At 41.4% G+C, this 18,417-nt stretch overlaps 1 protein-coding gene across 3 annotated transcripts in view; it reads left to right on the forward strand.

The window, feature by feature from the left end:
* The window catches only part of st3gal3b (ST3 beta-galactoside alpha-2,3-sialyltransferase 3b), an 84,769-nt gene that overhangs the window by 34,368 nt on the left and 31,984 nt on the right, over positions 1–18,417 (forward strand). For all 3 annotated transcript variants that reach the window (XM_066652424.1, XM_066652425.1, XM_066652426.1), the window contains 4 exons: positions 7,370–7,464; positions 14,416–14,479; positions 14,823–14,918; positions 15,157–15,343. In XM_066652424.1, the coding sequence (XP_066508521.1) occupies positions 7,370–7,464; positions 14,416–14,479; positions 14,823–14,918; positions 15,157–15,343 (442 nt within the window). The remainder of the gene's footprint in view (positions 1–7,369; positions 7,465–14,415; positions 14,480–14,822; positions 14,919–15,156; positions 15,344–18,417) is intronic.

Raw genomic sequence — 18,417 nt, forward strand, 5'->3', positions numbered from 1 at the left:
TCACTGAAAGATCTCAGCGGCCCTTACCACAGTGGCAGAGGACATTTTAATTGCCATTATTAATGATTTATTTTTGTTCCTCCCATGAATGAACCATTTCTACCTCAAACCATATGGAGGATTAGTCACTGATGGGATTCCTCATGGAGCGGATGCCTCCCTTGGTGGGTTATATAAGTTAATACTTACCAAACAGTCACTGGTGTTAACTGGACATCAAGTTAATCTGATTATTAGGGAACATTCACAACCACATGCCTAAACTGTCTGTGTGAGGAATCTCATGTTGAGCTGCTAGTGAGCAATGGAGGATGACAATTTTATTTTAATTGTTGTGATTATGCACCAGAAGGCTTGGCAATCCCAGTCTTGGCCTTTTTCTAGACTTCATTGCATTTGGAAAATCAAATAATAAATTTATTTTGAGTTGATGAAGAAACGGAGTAGACATTTTCCAGCCTGCGCTGGGAGAGGCTCGTTGGGCAGAACTGTGATGGAGTTATAGGCTCAGGCGCTCTAAATGTTGGTCCAATTAACAGCACACGTGTAAACAGGGTGTTAAAAATGAGACACATTAACACATGGCACGTCAAGCTTCTCCCTGACTCTTTATTTTCAGAGGGTCACACTCCTGAATCTGTAGAGCTCTCCAGCTGAGACTTTATGTAATAAAACTTCACATATAGCATTAATAGCAATACTACTATTACTACTAATTGTAGTGTAGTTCTACTACTAGCAGAAGCTGTGCACATTAATTAACGAGGATTATGGTGAATTATTATTGTAATTAGTAAGAAAATGGACCTAGTATAACTTTGCTAAATTATAATGTTTATTTAAGAGATGATTATGATACTGGCATGTTTACAGACATGGTCTGAGGCTGCGCTGACACACGACCCAGCTTCCAAAACCATGTCTTAAATCTCACAATGCAAGCTTTTACTAGACAGAGAATGGCGCTCCGGTCTCTGATGGAGAGTTAATGGTATTAATATGGTGATTTTTCTTTTTAAGTAAGAACCAAAATTTTCTTTTGGTTCTTTTTATCAGGAAATATTAATACAGTGCCTCATGTTCGTCAGATTTTGGCCAAAAATGAAAACAGATCTAATTCAACTATAGCTTTAAATATTTACGTGAAAAAACATCTAATCTGGCGTTTAAATATTTTTGTTCCAAAGATAGATTTTTTGATTGAATGAAGGTATATCTCTGCAGGTCTATAGTGGTGGGTGGTAAGATCAAAATTTTATGTCACATTATTATTCATTGATTCATTCATTATCTGTAAGCGCTTATCCAATTCAGGGTCACGGTGGGTCCAGAGTCTACCTGGAATCATTGGGCACAAGGCGGGAATACACCCTGGAGGGGGCGCCAGTCCTTCACAGGGCAACACAGAGACACACACATTCACTCACACACACACACCTACGGACACTTTTGAGTCGCCAATCCACCTACCAACGTGTGTTTTTGGACTGTGGGAGGAAACCGGAGCACACATGCGGACACGGGGAGAACAAACCAACTCCTCACAGACAGTCACCCGGAGCGGGAATCGAACCCACAACCTCCAGGTCCCTGGAGCTGTGTGACACTACCTGCTGCGCCATCGTGCCGCCCCACATTATTATTATTTTTTTAAATTTTATGTCACATTATATCGGTTTCATGGTATTTGATGTTTTTTCCCCCCATGTATGACGTGTTAACCGTATTGATTGCGAAAAGAATTTCTTCAGTAGAAACATTTCCATTTTAGTATTACATCTATCACACCATTCAGAGGGTGGCACTAAATTAGTGATGGAATCATATGGCATGACAGTTGCAGTGAAAATATAGCACCTTTTATTTAACACACTTTTCAGACAACTTCAAAACTATAGGCTAATTTTCACAACTCTTTTCACAACTTTTTTAAACTTCATTAATTTACAACATATTTCAACAAATAAAAGGTATTTAGATATAAAGTAGCCAGGGCTGCTTGTCAAATGTTATTTTGCACTGAAGAAGTCCCAAATATCTTCATTAAATAACAATAATTAAACAAATAAATAATAACAATAATAATAAATATCAACAATGTGCAACTCACAATAATGACACTGTTGATATTTTAGCTCGACAGCATTTGCAGTAAGTGCTTGTTTGGTCCACGTCTGACCTTTTAAACTCAAAGTACCTCCAGACAACAGACACGGCAGAAACTTCCCCCGTTCATTTTCACTGCGCTCAACAGCTCCACTAATACGTGTGCTCTGTTCCATAAGTGTTTAGCGGTGCAGCAATGAAAAACATCCCGTGAAACAGTTTTCAACCACCCTGCGTTCCAGATATGGATAGGCTTTCATATTAAACAACAAACCTGTATACTGCCCAGCACTACAGGTACTTTTTTTGTATTTTGTAATACAAAAAAAATGTTGAAAAAGTTCACAGATTCAGACAGACTAGGTTTCATATCTCACACTAACTCATTGGGCGGGGCTTTGCAGCTGCTGGCGAGAGGCGGAGAGGTTGGTACTGTATTCAGAGAGTAGGTTCCAGGGGTTTAAATTGTAATTTTTTTTTGTAGCTCTCTGTCTGACTGAATCAGTTCCCTGGTGTAATTCACCTGTGTTTGATACGGATACCTCTAGCTGCTACTTGTTTAACTTCCATTAGTTTTAGCCCAGGGGGTTAAACCTCGCTCGTCCCAGAAGGATTAGTATTTTCACGTTGTTTCAGGGATAACTAGACCAGAGAACGTCTGAACGCAGAAAGTCCTTGGCCTACCCCTGGAATCCAATTTATTTTCAACACCTCCCTCTTCTCCCGCTCCCCAAACTGTTTGTATTTGAGTCTTAAATCAAATGTCTGGGGTGAACTCGAGTGGGCGGTTATGAAAATACAGCCCCCAGTGAGAGATAGCCGCAAGGAAATGAGCACAATGTGCTCCGGCCTCCTGTTCGGGACAAGCAGACCCCGGTCTGTCCGAGGAACCCACAGCCTTTCGGACCCAGTTATTTATAATATGGGTTTTTTTTGCCTGAGCCCCAAAAGCGACTTGCTAATTAATCAGGGTTTGTTTTGGCAAGGTCTCTGTGCGTCTGTTTCGGTCAGGTGATACGAGGAGAGTGGCTCTTTCCTTCCCTCCTCACTCTGCTGGACTTTTTCTGGCCCTTATGCAATTAGTGTGTGAAACAGACGTGCTTTTATCTACCTCCATTAGACACTCGCCAATAGTCGCACTATTAATCTCCAAGCATCGCTTCCCGTCATTACACTCTGACATTCCCTTCTATTGATTTTATTTTTCTCTTTATTCCTCCTCCTCATTTATCTTCAGTTTTTTATACATATAGTTTGTAGACCCTTGAGAGCAATGAGCTTAAAAAATGGGAAAACATTCTCCTAGGATTCTTTAGTTAAAACATGTTATGATTTGTAATTAAAGGTGGGGATGAAGGGGTTAAAATCTTAATTATATTTCATTCAGTTAATTTGGGCTTTATATCATCTTTTCAGCAGCATTTCTTAACTAGGGTTAAATGTCCTTCAGGCCCTGGGCTGATTTTAAAATTATTATTTATTTATTTATTTATTTTATATTTGTTTTTTTTATTTCTGTCCAGATTGTCCATGTCAGTATTTCTCCTCTTCCACTTCTACATACTGGTTTTCACCAAACCTCGTCTGCTCATATTAGTCCAGTCCAGATTCAAATCTCCACCTCATCCTGGAAACATAAAGATTGTTAACCCCTAGTAATCGCCAAACACAATATTTAGATGTTGTATAGTATATTTTCCAATCCATACATTACCTGAAAGACCGGAGGGAAAAGAAACTTAAAATGAGAAAAGTTATGATGATATGACCCATATCCTACCCGCCTCCAAAAGTTACATAGTGTAGTTTCTGCAGTGCTGAGCGTAAAGTAGCAATGAAAGAGACTCTGTTCTTGCTGTTTCAGCTCAGTGCAGAATCACAGTGATTTTGAAGCTGTAGTTTTAAGATAAAAATTCTACCCAGTGTTGCTTTAAACATACAACATGTAAATCTGTTATAAATGTACATATTTCTAAAACAGACATATAAAAAAACCCATTTTGCTAAGAATGTCAAAGACAAGTAGGAGCTCAGTGTACTTCCGTGCATGTATCTCAGTTACGGAAAGTTTGTCTAAAAGGCTTTGTGCTGAAAGAGGAAAGAGAGAAGTTTGTTTAGAGTAGAATCAAACTTGATTGTGTGGCTAATTAATGAATGATTGACTTTGGCATCACCTTGAGCGTGTGTTTATGACAGTATGGGTTTGTCCAAGCTGGAAAGCTCTGTGCTCTTCACTCTCACTCCATTCATGATGTTTTCAAGCCTGAAAGTGCCTGAGGGGAGGAAAAGCCCTTCTGAGATATTAGAGCTATAAAACATCCAGTCTGTGTCCACACATCGAGGCTGAATGGACAAAACATGGCGCGTGGCCCAGGGAAGCCCCTCTTGATGTATATTTATCAGAGTTTTGACGAGTTCTGGGATCGTTTTAGGCTTTTGGACTGAACTCAATATGAAAACACCTCAACTAGTGTGACCTGATGTTAGACCAGTGTTTTTACTCAGGATGGTGTTTGGGGAATGACCTTCCAGGATATTTACTAAGTGAATCTGGGAAAATATTTTGAGTTACAGCAGGGTTAAAGGATGTGTAGGTCTACAGGGTGGGCCATTTATATGGATACAACTTAAATAAATGGAAATGGTTGGTAATATTAACTTCCTTTTTGTGGCACATTAGTATATGGGAGTAGGGAAACTTTTCAAGATGGGTGGTGACTATGGTGGCCATTTTGAAGTCAGCCATTTTGGATCCAATGACTGTTTTTTTCAATGGGAAGAGTTTTTTCAGCAAGATGGTGCACCACCACATTATGGGTGTCAGGTCCGAGCATTCCTAGATAAACAGTTTCCTGGAAAGTGGATTGGTCGTCTTGGGCCAGTTGAATGGCCCCCAAGGTCTCCAGATCTGACCCCTTAGACTTTTATCTTTGGGGTCATCTGAAGGCAATTGTCTATGCTGTGAAGATACGAACTGTGCAGCACCTGAAACTACGGAAACTGGAAGCCTGTGCTAGCATTTCTCCTGCAGTGTTGCTATCGGTGTGTGAAGAGTGGGAGAAGAGGGCTGCATTGACAATCCAACACAATGGGCAGCACTTTGAACACATTTTATAAGTGGTCAGAAACTTGTAAATAACTCATGAAAGAATAAAGTCACACATCATTGTTTTTCTTGTGAAATTCTCAATAAGTTTGATGTGTCACATGACCCTCTTCCCATTGAAAAAACAAAAGTTGGATCCAAAATGGCCGAATTCAAAATGGCCGCCATGGTCACCACCAATCATGAAAAGTTTCCCCCCTCCCGTACACTAATGTGCCACAAACAGGAAGTTAATATCACCAACCATTCCCATTTTATTAAGGTGTAGCCATATAAATGGCCCACCCTGTGGTATCTAGGGCATGACTGATATATTGACTAGTCGATATTACTGGCAGATATTAGTGATCTATTTAATTATCAGTTGGACAGTAATATGGACAATATTTGCTGTCAGATCTCTTGTTCTGCAAGTTGTGTCTACAACCTACATCATACATACATATCCAAAAATAGATTATAGCATTTCCACCTGTGCACAAGATAAAGAGTTCAAAGCAGAGAATGGTGTCTCCTGCCATTTAAAGGGGGAAAAATTCATTGTTCGGTATATGTGCACATTAATGTGTGAATCTGGAGTCCAACAACCCACACACTGTGAAACAAAACCACCCAGTCAGTGTTCTATGTTTGGGCTATGTCAGAAAACATGGAATAAAACGAGCCTTTCTGATTCTGCATCACTTCAGAGACTGTAGAATTGCCCCGCCCCCTCATCCGAGTTTGTCCAATCACAACACTGGACCCACCTCTATGTGAGCGCAAAGACGAGGTTAAACGCAGCAAAACAGAAACAATGAGCGCTGAGAAATAAGAGCACTGAGTGAGAACCGAGATGAAAGAACCGAGAATAATCGGCTAAAACCAGAGCTTCTGCTCCTTGCTCCTCACTGCTGTGCGCTCAGGGTCGGGGGGAACAGCAAGCGGCTCGTTATCATTTAAAAGAACAGGTGCTGAAAGTGGGTGTTCTGAACAGGGCTGTTTAGACTGAAAGGCTGTAGGGCTTGTGGGGTTTTGACTCAATCCATAGAACTGTGTCCACTTGTAAAACGGGTAGAATTCGTCCCTTTAAATTGTCCAGCTTAATGTCCATGCCAGTAGATGATGTCTACTGAGGATTCCTGACACTGTTATAAATCAACTTCAGCCTGTCCCCTGTGCTCTGGGCCTAATTAAACCTAACACCTCCATAAAAATTCCCCACTTGTGTTGTTTTAATGCACCGAGAAGCCATTGGGGGATAAAGGATGGTGGACAGGGACGTGGGTCAGAGGCAGGAGCGTCCATCCTGCGCTGTGTTTCCAGAAGCCAAGTGAGGTGTGTGTGTGTGTGTGTGTGTGTGTGTGTGGGAAATGACCTGTGGCTCAGCTCAGGGGTCAGTGATTGATGCCTGCTGCTTTAACTCTGCTGTAACTCTGCTGTCTTAAACTCTGACCAGGGTCACAGCAGAGACCCACCGCCAACATTGACCTCTCACAGACAAACGCCCATTTAAACATTATTCAACATTGGGCTCCAGATGTCTGGACTGAAGAGTAGTGCTGTGTGTTCAGTACATTATTTTTTAAATTGTATTAATTCTGATTGCATGGGCCTATAGTCTGCAATGTGTTTTCTGTAGTGTACTGTAATATGTAGAGTCTGTGTGTTTGATAAGATAAAATTACGTCTGAGAGACTGAGTATACCCTGTAGTTAATAATAATCATAATATATAACATATATACACTATTTAAGTGTAACATATTATTATTATTATTCTTATTTTCTTCAGTTTATAAATGCGTATATAGTAATAAACTCTAGTGTGCATGGCAGTATGTACTGCAGGACCCTGAAAAATTCAGAAACCACACTTGTTCAGTTCTGAATCGAAAGGGGAGCTTAGTTTCATCATCTCACTCAGAAATGAAAGCTTTAAAGGAGTCATATTAAGACAAATTCCCTTGCTAAAGCTAATTCATATTAAAGTGAGTATCTGTAGCCCACCAACCCACACACTGTGAAACAACACCCCCACTGAGCTTTCTTTGCGCTGAAAACACAGGATGAAACAAGCCCTTCGGTTTCTGCACCGCATCTGACGTGAAGTGCCAGTTTCTATTGCTGTTGGCTGTCTGGGGTCTTATGTGTCTTAGAGAGTGTTTTCCTTTTACAGGTTTGTGAAGCCCGCTCCAATGTTCCTTGACCGAAACTTTAGGCGACTAACGAAAGTCACCAACTTTTTACCTCCATTTGGATTCAAGACACAGGGTATGTGATATTTATCTTCTTCTGTTTAAAGACATTTTAGATGTAACAGGTTTGATGTGTTGTACGTGGCTCTCGTATCAGACGCCTGTGTATTTCAGCAAGTCTTGACCTGGGGGCCGCGACCCCACAGTGGGTAGCCAACAAAATGGAAGGGGTGTTTTATACAGGTTTAAATGTAAAATAATATTTTCAGCATTAAAATCTTTTTCGTTTGAAACTACTCAGTAGGCTAAAGATGCATAGTTGGGTGTTTCCTTACTGTTCCTGTGGATGATCTCAGAGCTCACATTAGATGATCTCAGATGATTCCCGCTCTAAGAAATAAACAAATAAATGAATAAAAAAAGAGGTGAATGCTTGAGTTGCCAAAAAAATGGGAAGGCGGCTCCAGTAAAATCCAAGAAAAAATTTAATTCAGTAAAACATTTCATATTGTGTGTGTGTGTGTGTGTGTGTGTGTGTGTGACTAAATGACTAAAATCTGAAACTAATACACATTTCAAAAAGACTAAACTTAAAACTTAGGCTTAAAAATACAAATCCAAATCAGCAGCCAAAATGAACACTGGTGTTAGTGCGTTCATCGTGGAGTTCTCCCAGTGATCCAGTGAGGATCTGTAAGATTAGGGAATCAAAGAAGAAGAACAGCGCTCCTGAAGAATACCTGCTGAAGAAGGGTCCCATTGTGCCAGCCGCTGAGCAGCAGTGCGCCTGGGAGCTGTGAAGTAACACGGTGCTAAATGAACAGGTCACCGGTGTATTCCAGCGCTGTACGAGTGAATACGTGTTTCATCGTCACGCACAGCTGCTCCAACCTGTGATTAGATCCGAAAGCCTGTGAAAAGATCAGCGGTTTGTCAGATTTTCCAGCACTTGACGGCACTCAGAGCTGAATGTGAGCTTTGTTTTGGGCCGAGGGTCTTTCTAAAGAGAAAGAGGCATGTTTACATTACTCCAGGTTGCTCTTTTCTCCACGGATCGTGGGAGCAGTGTTCCTTCCCTTTGAGCTTTATTCGCTCGGAGAGGTAATACGTGTGGGTCGTGAACAGATCGGCACAAAGCACCAGGATGTAAAAATAGCAGTCTCTCTGCTGACAATTTTAGTGCACACTGTTCCTTTGGCCACCTACGGCTTCTGCTGTGATTTCTGCTCTGAGGATTAGTCTGAATTAAAGGGCCCATATTATTTTATTTATATTTCTCTGCCATTTTCTTTGTTTGTGGTTTGTTTAGGTTTTTTTTTTTTTTCGTGTACCAAAAAGTGTCCTAATTCACTTGCGTGTGACTGTTTTACTGTGGTTTCTCTGCTTTTAAAACTGATATGCAGTGATCAGACTAAACTTTTATATATTAAATTGCTCTGGTACAATACGGATCAGACACAGCAGCGCTCCTGAAGTTTATAAACGCCTCAGTGTCACTGCTGGACTCAGAATAGTCCACAGGGCCAAAATGTAGTATGACTCTTGCAGTTTGAACGAGAAAAATGCGACCTAAAACAAACAAAGCAAGAACATATTTAGGGAACGGTGGGTTATATAAGTCTGCACACGTCGAGACTTTTCATGGATTGGTTTCTCTTTCCTGGCCAGTATTTGTAAACGAAGACTTGAAAGTGTCGTCCCACATTGTGCAACTTTGAAAGTGTTATGAGTGAGTAGAGATGAGTCAGTGAGAGCAGCCAGTGGACTCCTCCGCTGGATATGGGAAGGTTTTCTGTGTGCATCTGGTGATTCATTTCTGAGGCTCTTCCTTTGGGTTTTTTGTTCAGACATCAACCATCAACTTACTTGAGCACAGCAGGTACCTTTGTACAGCAATTCAAATGTTGGTCTTGCTTTTGTTGATGGAAAAACAAAACAGGAGCAGAGGCCAGTATCTGTTTGTCTTCATGTGTACAGCTTAAAATGAGTGGATTGAGCTTCTATAATGGTGCTTTTCCACTGTATGGTCCCCAGTCAACCGTACTTGGCTTTTCTCCATTCCACTGATTTTTATTTTGATTTGTTTTTTGTTTTTATTGTAGTCCCTGCCCTCTTGTGGTTCATAACAAACCGAGTAGGGACTAAACCTTAATAAACCTACATGTTAAACCTTGAAGAGTGCTGATTGTCCTGAGAGAGTCATCACTTTATGCCACGCAATGCAGACGTCCAGCACCAACTCTCCATCTCCAGCTACAGCAGAGATCAAATTTGTTTTATCTGACTCACAACGGCAGCTTGTAAAATTATGCCGTGGTTCAAATGTTCCATGGATCGGTGGCCGACAAAAGAATCCAGCAAGACGCTGGAGCAAGGAAGGAACAAACTCTACTGATCTGTCTGAATTGATGATGGAGCTTTGTTAAGTCTGAAAAAACAACAACAGGCCAATACACGATAAGTAAACAATGCTTAACGTTACCGCCGCCTTTATTGTGGTTTCCAAAGCCTGCTGTTGCCGTTAAAGACAAGGTTTTGTGATGACACCGGATACATTTCAGGGCATGAGTCTGGTAGTGGAAAACATACCAGGGACCAGCTGAGTGGAGTAAGTACCATGCAGTGGAAAACATTGACAAAGTGATTCAGTTTGTTTAACATCAGTAGAACCTCATGAAATAAGTGGGCCACACTGGAGCAGCCTGTGTTCACTGTGTCCAATGCTAGCTGTCAGCTAGAAGACTATACATCCCCCTAGGTCTGAGCCACTGAAGTGATTGAGGATATTTTAGGATCAAGAAGTAACCAAGCAGCGTTAGTATCTGACATTAGTAATGCTTCTGGGACGGAATGCCATAAAATTAGCACAGCTATGTTCTACTAATCCACTCTTATACCTTCTAATACCTTACAGAAGATATCTTAAAGGAACACTATGTAAGATTTGGGCATTTTGGCTCCTGGGCTCCCCCCACAGCAGTCTTGTAGGGGTGGTTTCTACCTTCCCCCAGAAGTTCCATAGTGCAGTTTCTGTGGCGCTGAGCCCAGATTATAAAGGACAGGGACTCTACTCTCCCTAATAAAGCTTCCTATTACAGTAGAACATCACAATGATTTTGAAGCTGTAATTTTAAGTTAAAATTACTATCGTTGTTTTAAAATGATATTACCTGCTAAAACTTTATACTTTTTGGGAAACTGATCCCACCCCTTGCTTCCCACATTCCAGAAGTGTTTGTACGACACCCAGGCCTCTCCCCCATCAGTCACACTCTGATTTTCTTCGCCCAAACAGTGTGCTGAAGGTGAGGGGTTGCTTCGTTCACTCTGTCTGGACAGAGAAATGCTTGGATGAAGTGTTTATCCCATTATCGGAAAGCGATTAGCAGCCATTGCTCTGGGCAGGTTTTATTTAAGGAACCTGCTGCAGTGATACGCTGTTTACTCTGGAGTCGGTGATGCTTGATGGCAGCTGTCACCGATTCGTCCAAACACTGAGCTCTGGAGTTCCCTGTGTCTCTTTAATCATTATCCCCACAGTTATGGTTAATATTGCTTACAGCAGGAATTCCAGCTATCAGTGTGTTCTCTGAGAACCGGAAGAGGAGACGGCGCTCTAATAAAGTTCCTCACACTTTGTCAGTATCTGTAACTGTAGGGGCTGGGAGTGTGTGTGTGGGGGGGTTGATCTGTTAAATTATGGTACAAAATGAGGTTGAGAAACAGTGCAAGGAATAATGAAGATAAAGCTCCTTTTTATTCAAATTTTCCATTCCACCTTAAGCTGTTAAGATGTAACATTCTGGTGCATAAGCTGTTTATTTGTATCTGTTCCACCTTAAGTGACATAATATTTACCTCCATTTAGGTAGAGAGAAAAATATGAACTGAATATGTACAGAAGGCAGCAGAATGTAACTGCTGTACAATTTTTAAGGTGGAACTGGAATTGGAATGTATTAGCTGAGTTAAATCGATCTGCAGCACATTTTAAGGTGCAACTGAAAACAAATTTGAATAAGGTAGCTGAGATGACAGAATATAACTGCTGCACTATTTAAGGTTGAATGGAAGATTGAATAAGAAGTTTAAACAAGTTTTGTTAAAAATGTCTCTTTGTTGTCAATGATATTATATTTTGAGGCATCATTTTAATTGTACACAACTGTAATGAATATAGTTTGATATGAGTTTATTTTATTTTATTTTTTTTGTCCTGAATTCCAGTTTCAGTTTCTTCCACAAACAGAACACTATTAAAACATCAATTAAGTTGAATATTTTCCATGGTCCTCTAAGAGAGCAGGGTCTTCTGGTGTCCCGCCAGGTTTGCCCCAGTTCAGTCTTGGCCCGGTTACTTTTCAACGACCCCATTTTTCCTCCCGGTGTAATCTAGACGAGGCTGAACCATATCCATCAGCACGTTTTCGAGCGACTCATTACCCCATTAACCGCTCACTGGCCTTTTGTGCTCGACTAACATTTATCCTCAGTATTAAAACTTCCTTCAAGTGACGGGGAAATGGGATATTGAAGGAGCTTTTTAGGAGCTGTAATGCTGCTTATTTATTTATTTTTGCCCGATTCCAGGTGCACACATTTGTCATGAGCCTCTGTTGGTGAAGACTTTCATTCTCTAATGTTTTGTGTTTCTCACACACAGTCTAGGAACTGCTGGGAAACTCTGGGAGAGTGAATCACTTCAGCTTTTTCCTCCACCCACATTTGGGAACTCCGCCCACAAATGCATATTTCATAGCTACTGTTTCCTAGTTGGATAAGCTGCTGTTTTGTAGAATACTGGTAAACCCCCATTCAACTAAATGAGAAACCGTAGAACACAACTCTATTGACAAGATTTGGAAAGTATAAAGTGAGTTATTATTTTCAGATAAAATTAGGGCAGCCATGATCTAAATGTTAATTGATACTAATTACAACATTAGTCTGTAAAGCACTGTTTATTCCAAACTATTTATATATAACTCTAATGATATTTAAGTGATCATAATCTTTAGCCCCTCTGAAATCTGTATCTGAATTTGTCACAACATTGTCCATATTTCCTGTAAAGCTTGTCCTGACACACATCCAACGTTCACCAAAACAATAAATATGTGGGCCGTTACTGCTCTTCTTGCCGGGAAGAGTAGAGCTCACATTGGTATCAGAAAACTGAGCCTTGGCATCGTAGGAATGATCACTATGACCAAACACCGGAGTAAAATTTACATCAGGACCTCACCCTCAGCATCTGAGGGCTTTAAATTGTGGAGTTTGTCACGGGAATGTGCTTGTTTGAAAATGACATTCCTGTTTTACAGGCTGCTTTTTTCCATCACCAAGATTCCGCTTCCTAATAAACCTTTCAGCGGAGTTCAGGAACACCGCCTTTTCTCCATCAGACCACCGTCGGAGAGTCAGGGACGATGCTTCCCATTTATTTCCCATTACTCATGCACACACCGTCTGACAAAACGGGAACATTTATGTAAAACAGTGCAACAGTAGTCTGCATTGTCCAGTTGTGAACCCTAAATAAATTTTAAATATTAATGCACACATTTGGTTTACTATCTTAACCATTTAAAACTGGAAAATAAAAAAGCTTTGCGTTCACACATGGTGTATCTTAATAAAATAATTTGAATGTCATTTTAATTGTTCTTCATATTTAAAGCATGATCACTGCAATGTCGGTGTTAGGAATAGCTTTAATTAATGTATTGTGATATATGTTCAAATATTCATATTAATATATTAATAAATTGCACACAGTCTATCTATGGAGTGTTTGGAACTTCTCAACTTTAAATACATTAAAGATGAACGTCTACAGGGTGGGCCATTTATATGGATACACCTTAATAAAATGGGAATGGTTGGTGATATTAACTTTCTGTTTGTGGCGCATTAGTATATGGGAAGTATATGCTGGAAGCCTGTGCTAGCATTTCTCCTGCGGTGTTGCTATCAGTGTGTGAAGAGTGGGAGAAGAGGGTTGCAATGGGCAGCACTTTAAATACATTTTTTAAGTGGTCAGAAACTTGTAAATAACTCATGAAAGAATAAAGTTACAAAGATACAAGCACACCATTGTTTTTCTTGTGAAATTCCCAATAAGTTTGATGTGTCACATGACCCTCTTCCCATTGAAAAAACAAAAGTTTGATCCAAAATGGCCGACTTCAAAATGGCCACCATGGTCACCACCCATCTTGAAAAGTTTCCTCCCTCCCATATACTAATGTGCCACAAACAGGAAGTTAATATCACCAACATTCGCATTTTATTAAGGTGTATTCATAAGGTGTAAAAAAATACTATTATTCATTCATTTTCTGTAACCACTTTTTCAGTTCTGGGTCTGGGGCCTACACAGAATAACTCACACTCACACCTAGGGACACTTTTGAGTAGCCAGTCCACCTACCAACACGAGACAAAACCAGAGCATCCGGCGGAAACCCATGTGCACATTGAAAGAACACACCAAACTCCTCACAGATCCGGAGCAGGGCTCAAACCCACAACCCCAGGACCCTGGAGCTGTGTGACAGCAATACTACCAGCAGCGCCACCGTGCCGCTACTTGACCAGCTGTCAAAACTGTCACATATTTAGGTTGGATTTCTTAATGCAGTTTTATATTATATTTCCAAAAGCAGATCCGCCAGATTCTCTCCAAAAAGCAGTATCACCTGAAAATAATAATATACATTAAACATCCTCAAAAGGTGTGATATTATGGTTTCTCATTAGGGTGTATGGGACTTTTACCAGTGTTCTGTAAAGCTTGTGCAAACTAGCAGCAGTTATTATGAATGAACCGTCACAGTGTGTTTGCACCACAAGCGTCAAGTCAGTGTTTGAATCAAATATTGAGCATCATAAGCAGCTCGAAACTGGAAGCAGGATGCTTCAGAAAAATAAAAACCAGCATGTCACATTGCAGGCTGACACTCGGCCGGTGTAGAGAGTTATATTGATTATAACCGGAGCATTCTGTTCTGTGTTTCCTTTGCAGAACGAATCATAGACAATATTTTAACTGCCACGAAGAATTATGGACTGGGTCCAGAACTTGACAGGTGAGTTTATGAGGGGCAGGGTGAATGTTATTGCACAAAACCCTTGCGAATAGTCATCATAATTAGTAAAGAGTAAACCAGAAATGGGGCTTTATTTTGAACAGCATAAGCAGGGCGGTGTCATGGTGTCGTGACTATGTTTCTGCACATTAAAAATACATCAAATCAATGACGTGATTAAAGATTGCCGTGCAGAATTCCCAATGACTTTGGTTGGATTACGTGAGTTTATTGACCTTCTGGGATTTCAGGATTACAAAGGCCGGTGTAGCAACAATGATGAATGAAGTTATTATCGGTTCTAAGGTTGTGATTGATTGTTTTTATGGCTTCTCTCCGGCAGACTGAGCTGTAAGAGGTGCATAATAGTAGGTAATGGAGGAATCCTGGCCAATAAGTCTTTGGGATCTCGTATCGATGAATATGACGTTGTTGTGAGGTGAGTATTCACAGCATTTAATTATTCACAAAGAAAAAACCTTAGTCTCAGAACCTTAGTCTGGTCCAAATCAGAATTGAAACACATATAATGTAGACTGTACACAGTATCTGATGCTGAAAAATGGATAACTGCTACCTAATGACTTTTTCTAATGAAGAAAATGAGATATTGTTCCCCTTCCCCTGCTTTTTTTGACTTTGTAATTTTCATACACTGCCGTAACGTTGATTTCCAGATTAAACGAGGCTCCAGTGAGCGGTTACACCCGAGATGTGGGCACTAAGACCACCCTGAGAATAACCTACCCAGAGGGGGCAATCCAGAAGTCTGAACGCTATGAGAAAGACTCCCTCTTCGTCTTCTCTGCCTTTAAGCCTCTGGACTTTAAGTGGCTGAGGCAGATGATCTTCAAAGAGAAACTGGTGAGTCCAGGAGTGTGGTGCTTGTCAAGGATGTTAAATGATGCGATTGTTACTGACCTTTTGTTTGTGTTACAAATATCAGTCGACTATTGTTCCGTTGTGTCTCCATGCTCTATGTCCAGTGTGGGTTAGAGGGCAGTAAAGCCCCCAGGACATGGGTTTGGAACAGTGGAACTGTGTTCTCTATAGAAATGGAGGTCCGTACAATGTCTTTGGTATGAGTTGGAGTGTTGTTCGCGATCCAAAGCTAATTCGTCAACCGTGTGTGTGTGTGTGTGTGTGTGTGTGTCTGTCTGTTCACTGCACCTAGTTTGTGAGTGTGTGTGTGTTTGCACTAGTGTGTGGTGTGCTCGCGTGTGTGTGTGTGTCTGTATTTTCACTGCCTCTGGTGTGCGTGTGTTTGCTGCCCCTAGTGCACTAACGTGTGTTTGCTCTAGTGTGTTTGTGTGCTAGTTTGTGTGCTGTGTGTGTGTTTGCTGCCTCTAGTGTGTGTTTTTGCTGCCCCTAGTGTGCTAGTGTGTGTGTGTGTGTGTTTTTGCTGCCCCTACTGCACTAATGTGTGATTGTGCTAGTGTAGGTGTGTTCGCTGCCCCTAGTATGCTAGTGTTTGTGTTTGTTTACCCTAGTGTGTTAGTGTGTGTGTGTTTGTTTCCCCCAGTGTGTGTGTGTGTTTGTATATGTGTGTGTCTTTGCTGCCCTTAGTGCACTAATGTGTGTTTTTGCTAGTGTAGGTGTGCTTGCTGTCCCTAGTATGCTAGTGTGTGTGTGTGTGTGTGTGTGTGTGTGTGTGTTTGCTGCCCCCAGTGTACTTGTGTGTGTGTTTGCTGCCTCTAGTGCACTACCTTGTGTGTTTGTGCATGTGTGTGTGTGTATTCGTTGTGTTGTGTGTGCGTTGTACAGTGGTGTTATCCTGAGCAATGTCCTTCATTTCAGAAGTGAATCTGTATGTGGAGGTGTCCACAGATATTTTCCAGTGTAGTGCAGGTGTGTATCGGTTGTGTTCGGGCCAAAAGGAGTTTGATGTTAAAGGTTTGTCCTGTTTTAAATATCCAGAGCATCACGTGAATTAAAGGTGACCCTCTTCATGAACGTGAAAGCCCTCGTTTGCAATTTAGATGACAATGGAATTTAAATGGCCTCTGTGTTGGTCTGTATTGAGGAAACTCCTCTCATTGTGTCGTTTTGTTCGTTCTTGGATTGAAGCTAAATCCGGCTCCTGTCAGGCTTGACTGACGGCTGGTGAATTGGCCCTTTAATCGTCCGGGGTCGTCCGGCTGAATGAGTTTCCTCTTATCTCCGCTGAGGAATAGACAGCAGCTTTAATGACTCCTCTTCCATCCCTCCTCTTATCACACACTGAGCACTCGTCGCTTTCCTCTGAGTTAGCGACTTCAGGGAGAGGACGCAGACCTGGTCCAGGTCAAGGGCACTTGGTTTTTTTTAATGGCTTTCAGATTAAACCTTTAAACCCTGAGAGTGCCTATAAGAAAGTGTCTTTAATTTACACTTTATTTCCTCACTCCTCGTACTTACATAGAACAGCTATGTTGTAGTAACTTGCTATGAGGAGGCCCAAGTCCATGTTCTGGATTAAGCGAACAGAGAGTGTGTGTGTGTGTGTGTGTGTGTTTGTGTGTGCGCACAAAAGAGAGAGAGAGGGTGAGAGTAAAATGGGAGTTATGACATTTAAAGCATAAATAATATGTAATCTGTGATCTGAACTCAATAGTAGCAGTTTTCATTCATTCATTCATTAATTGTCTGTAACCTTTATCCAGTTCAGGGTCGCGGTGGGTCCGGAGCCTACCCGGAATCAATGGGCGCAAGGTGTGAACACACCCTGCAGGGGGCGCCAGTCCTTCGCAGGGCCACACACTCACACATTCACTCACACCTACAGACACTTTTTTTGAGTCGCCAATCCACCTACCAACGTGTGTTTTTGGACTGTGGGAGGAAACCCACACGGATACGGGGAGAACACTAGTAGTTTACACCGCTAAATAATTCAGAATTAGAATCACTTTGCACACAGAGGAATATGTTCTCTGCATTTAACCCAATCCGTGCAGTGAAACACACATTTACACACATACTTTTTAATTTCTCTTTATTCCAAAATTTTATTTATTTACTTATCGTTAAACTTGCCTTTCTAGACACCCAAGGAAGCTTTACAATCAACACTGCACACAATGCCATTCCATTCAACATTCAATCCACACGCACACAGCCAAATGCGTATAGCATCCTCCCAACGACCGCCCACCTGACGACTCTGGAGGAACCCCACACAGACACAGGAAGAACGTGGAAACTCCATCTAGCATTGGGAGGCGAACGTGCTCACCACCAAGCCACCATGTCTTTCATTGATGAATTTTTGCTGTATTTCCCCCATCAGCTCAGTGTGAATCTGGCAACCCTCTCGTCCAGTGGTTCTCAGCACAGCTGCAGGACTTTAAGGTACAGATGAGGAACAGTGGAATTTTTACAGGGCGACATTTGTCAGTGCAAAAGGGGGAGGGAGAAAAATAGCGGGCTGTTTGATTAGCCCTTCATCTTCCCCTTTGAAAAAGGCCAGACTTTTTTTTGGGAATGTCGGATTGTAAGAGACAGGACAGTGGAAAAGCACGCGGATAATGGATCTGCCCTCCGGCATCTGATAGATTGCCTTTGATCTCATGGTCCCAAGAGTTTCCTCTCTTCCAAGTCAGGGGTCACGAATGCTCCAGACAGCACACACACACACACACACACACTCACTCACACATTAGAAACCTTGGCCAATACAGTCAGCAGCATGGAAGAATTGTCATTTGAGGCTGATTACATCTTTGTCAAAACATTATTTATTCTATTAAACTGGAAGGCTGCTTTTTCCACTGCTCAGAACTGACCTAAGTGTGAATGTGAAACTCAGTTCTAGTTTTAGGTCACAGTCCACCTGGATCTAATATAATAATAATAATAATATAAATTCATTCATTCACTAATTCTAACAGCTTCGTCTTGATCTGCTCCACCTGCAGCACCACCCCGGTGTGGAAGGGGATTGGGCGGCACGGTGGCGC

This window comes from Hoplias malabaricus, chromosome X1, assembly GCF_029633855.1.
Source record: "Hoplias malabaricus isolate fHopMal1 chromosome X1, fHopMal1.hap1, whole genome shotgun sequence".
In the NCBI taxonomy this organism is placed as follows: domain Eukaryota; kingdom Metazoa; phylum Chordata; class Actinopteri; order Characiformes; family Erythrinidae; genus Hoplias; species Hoplias malabaricus.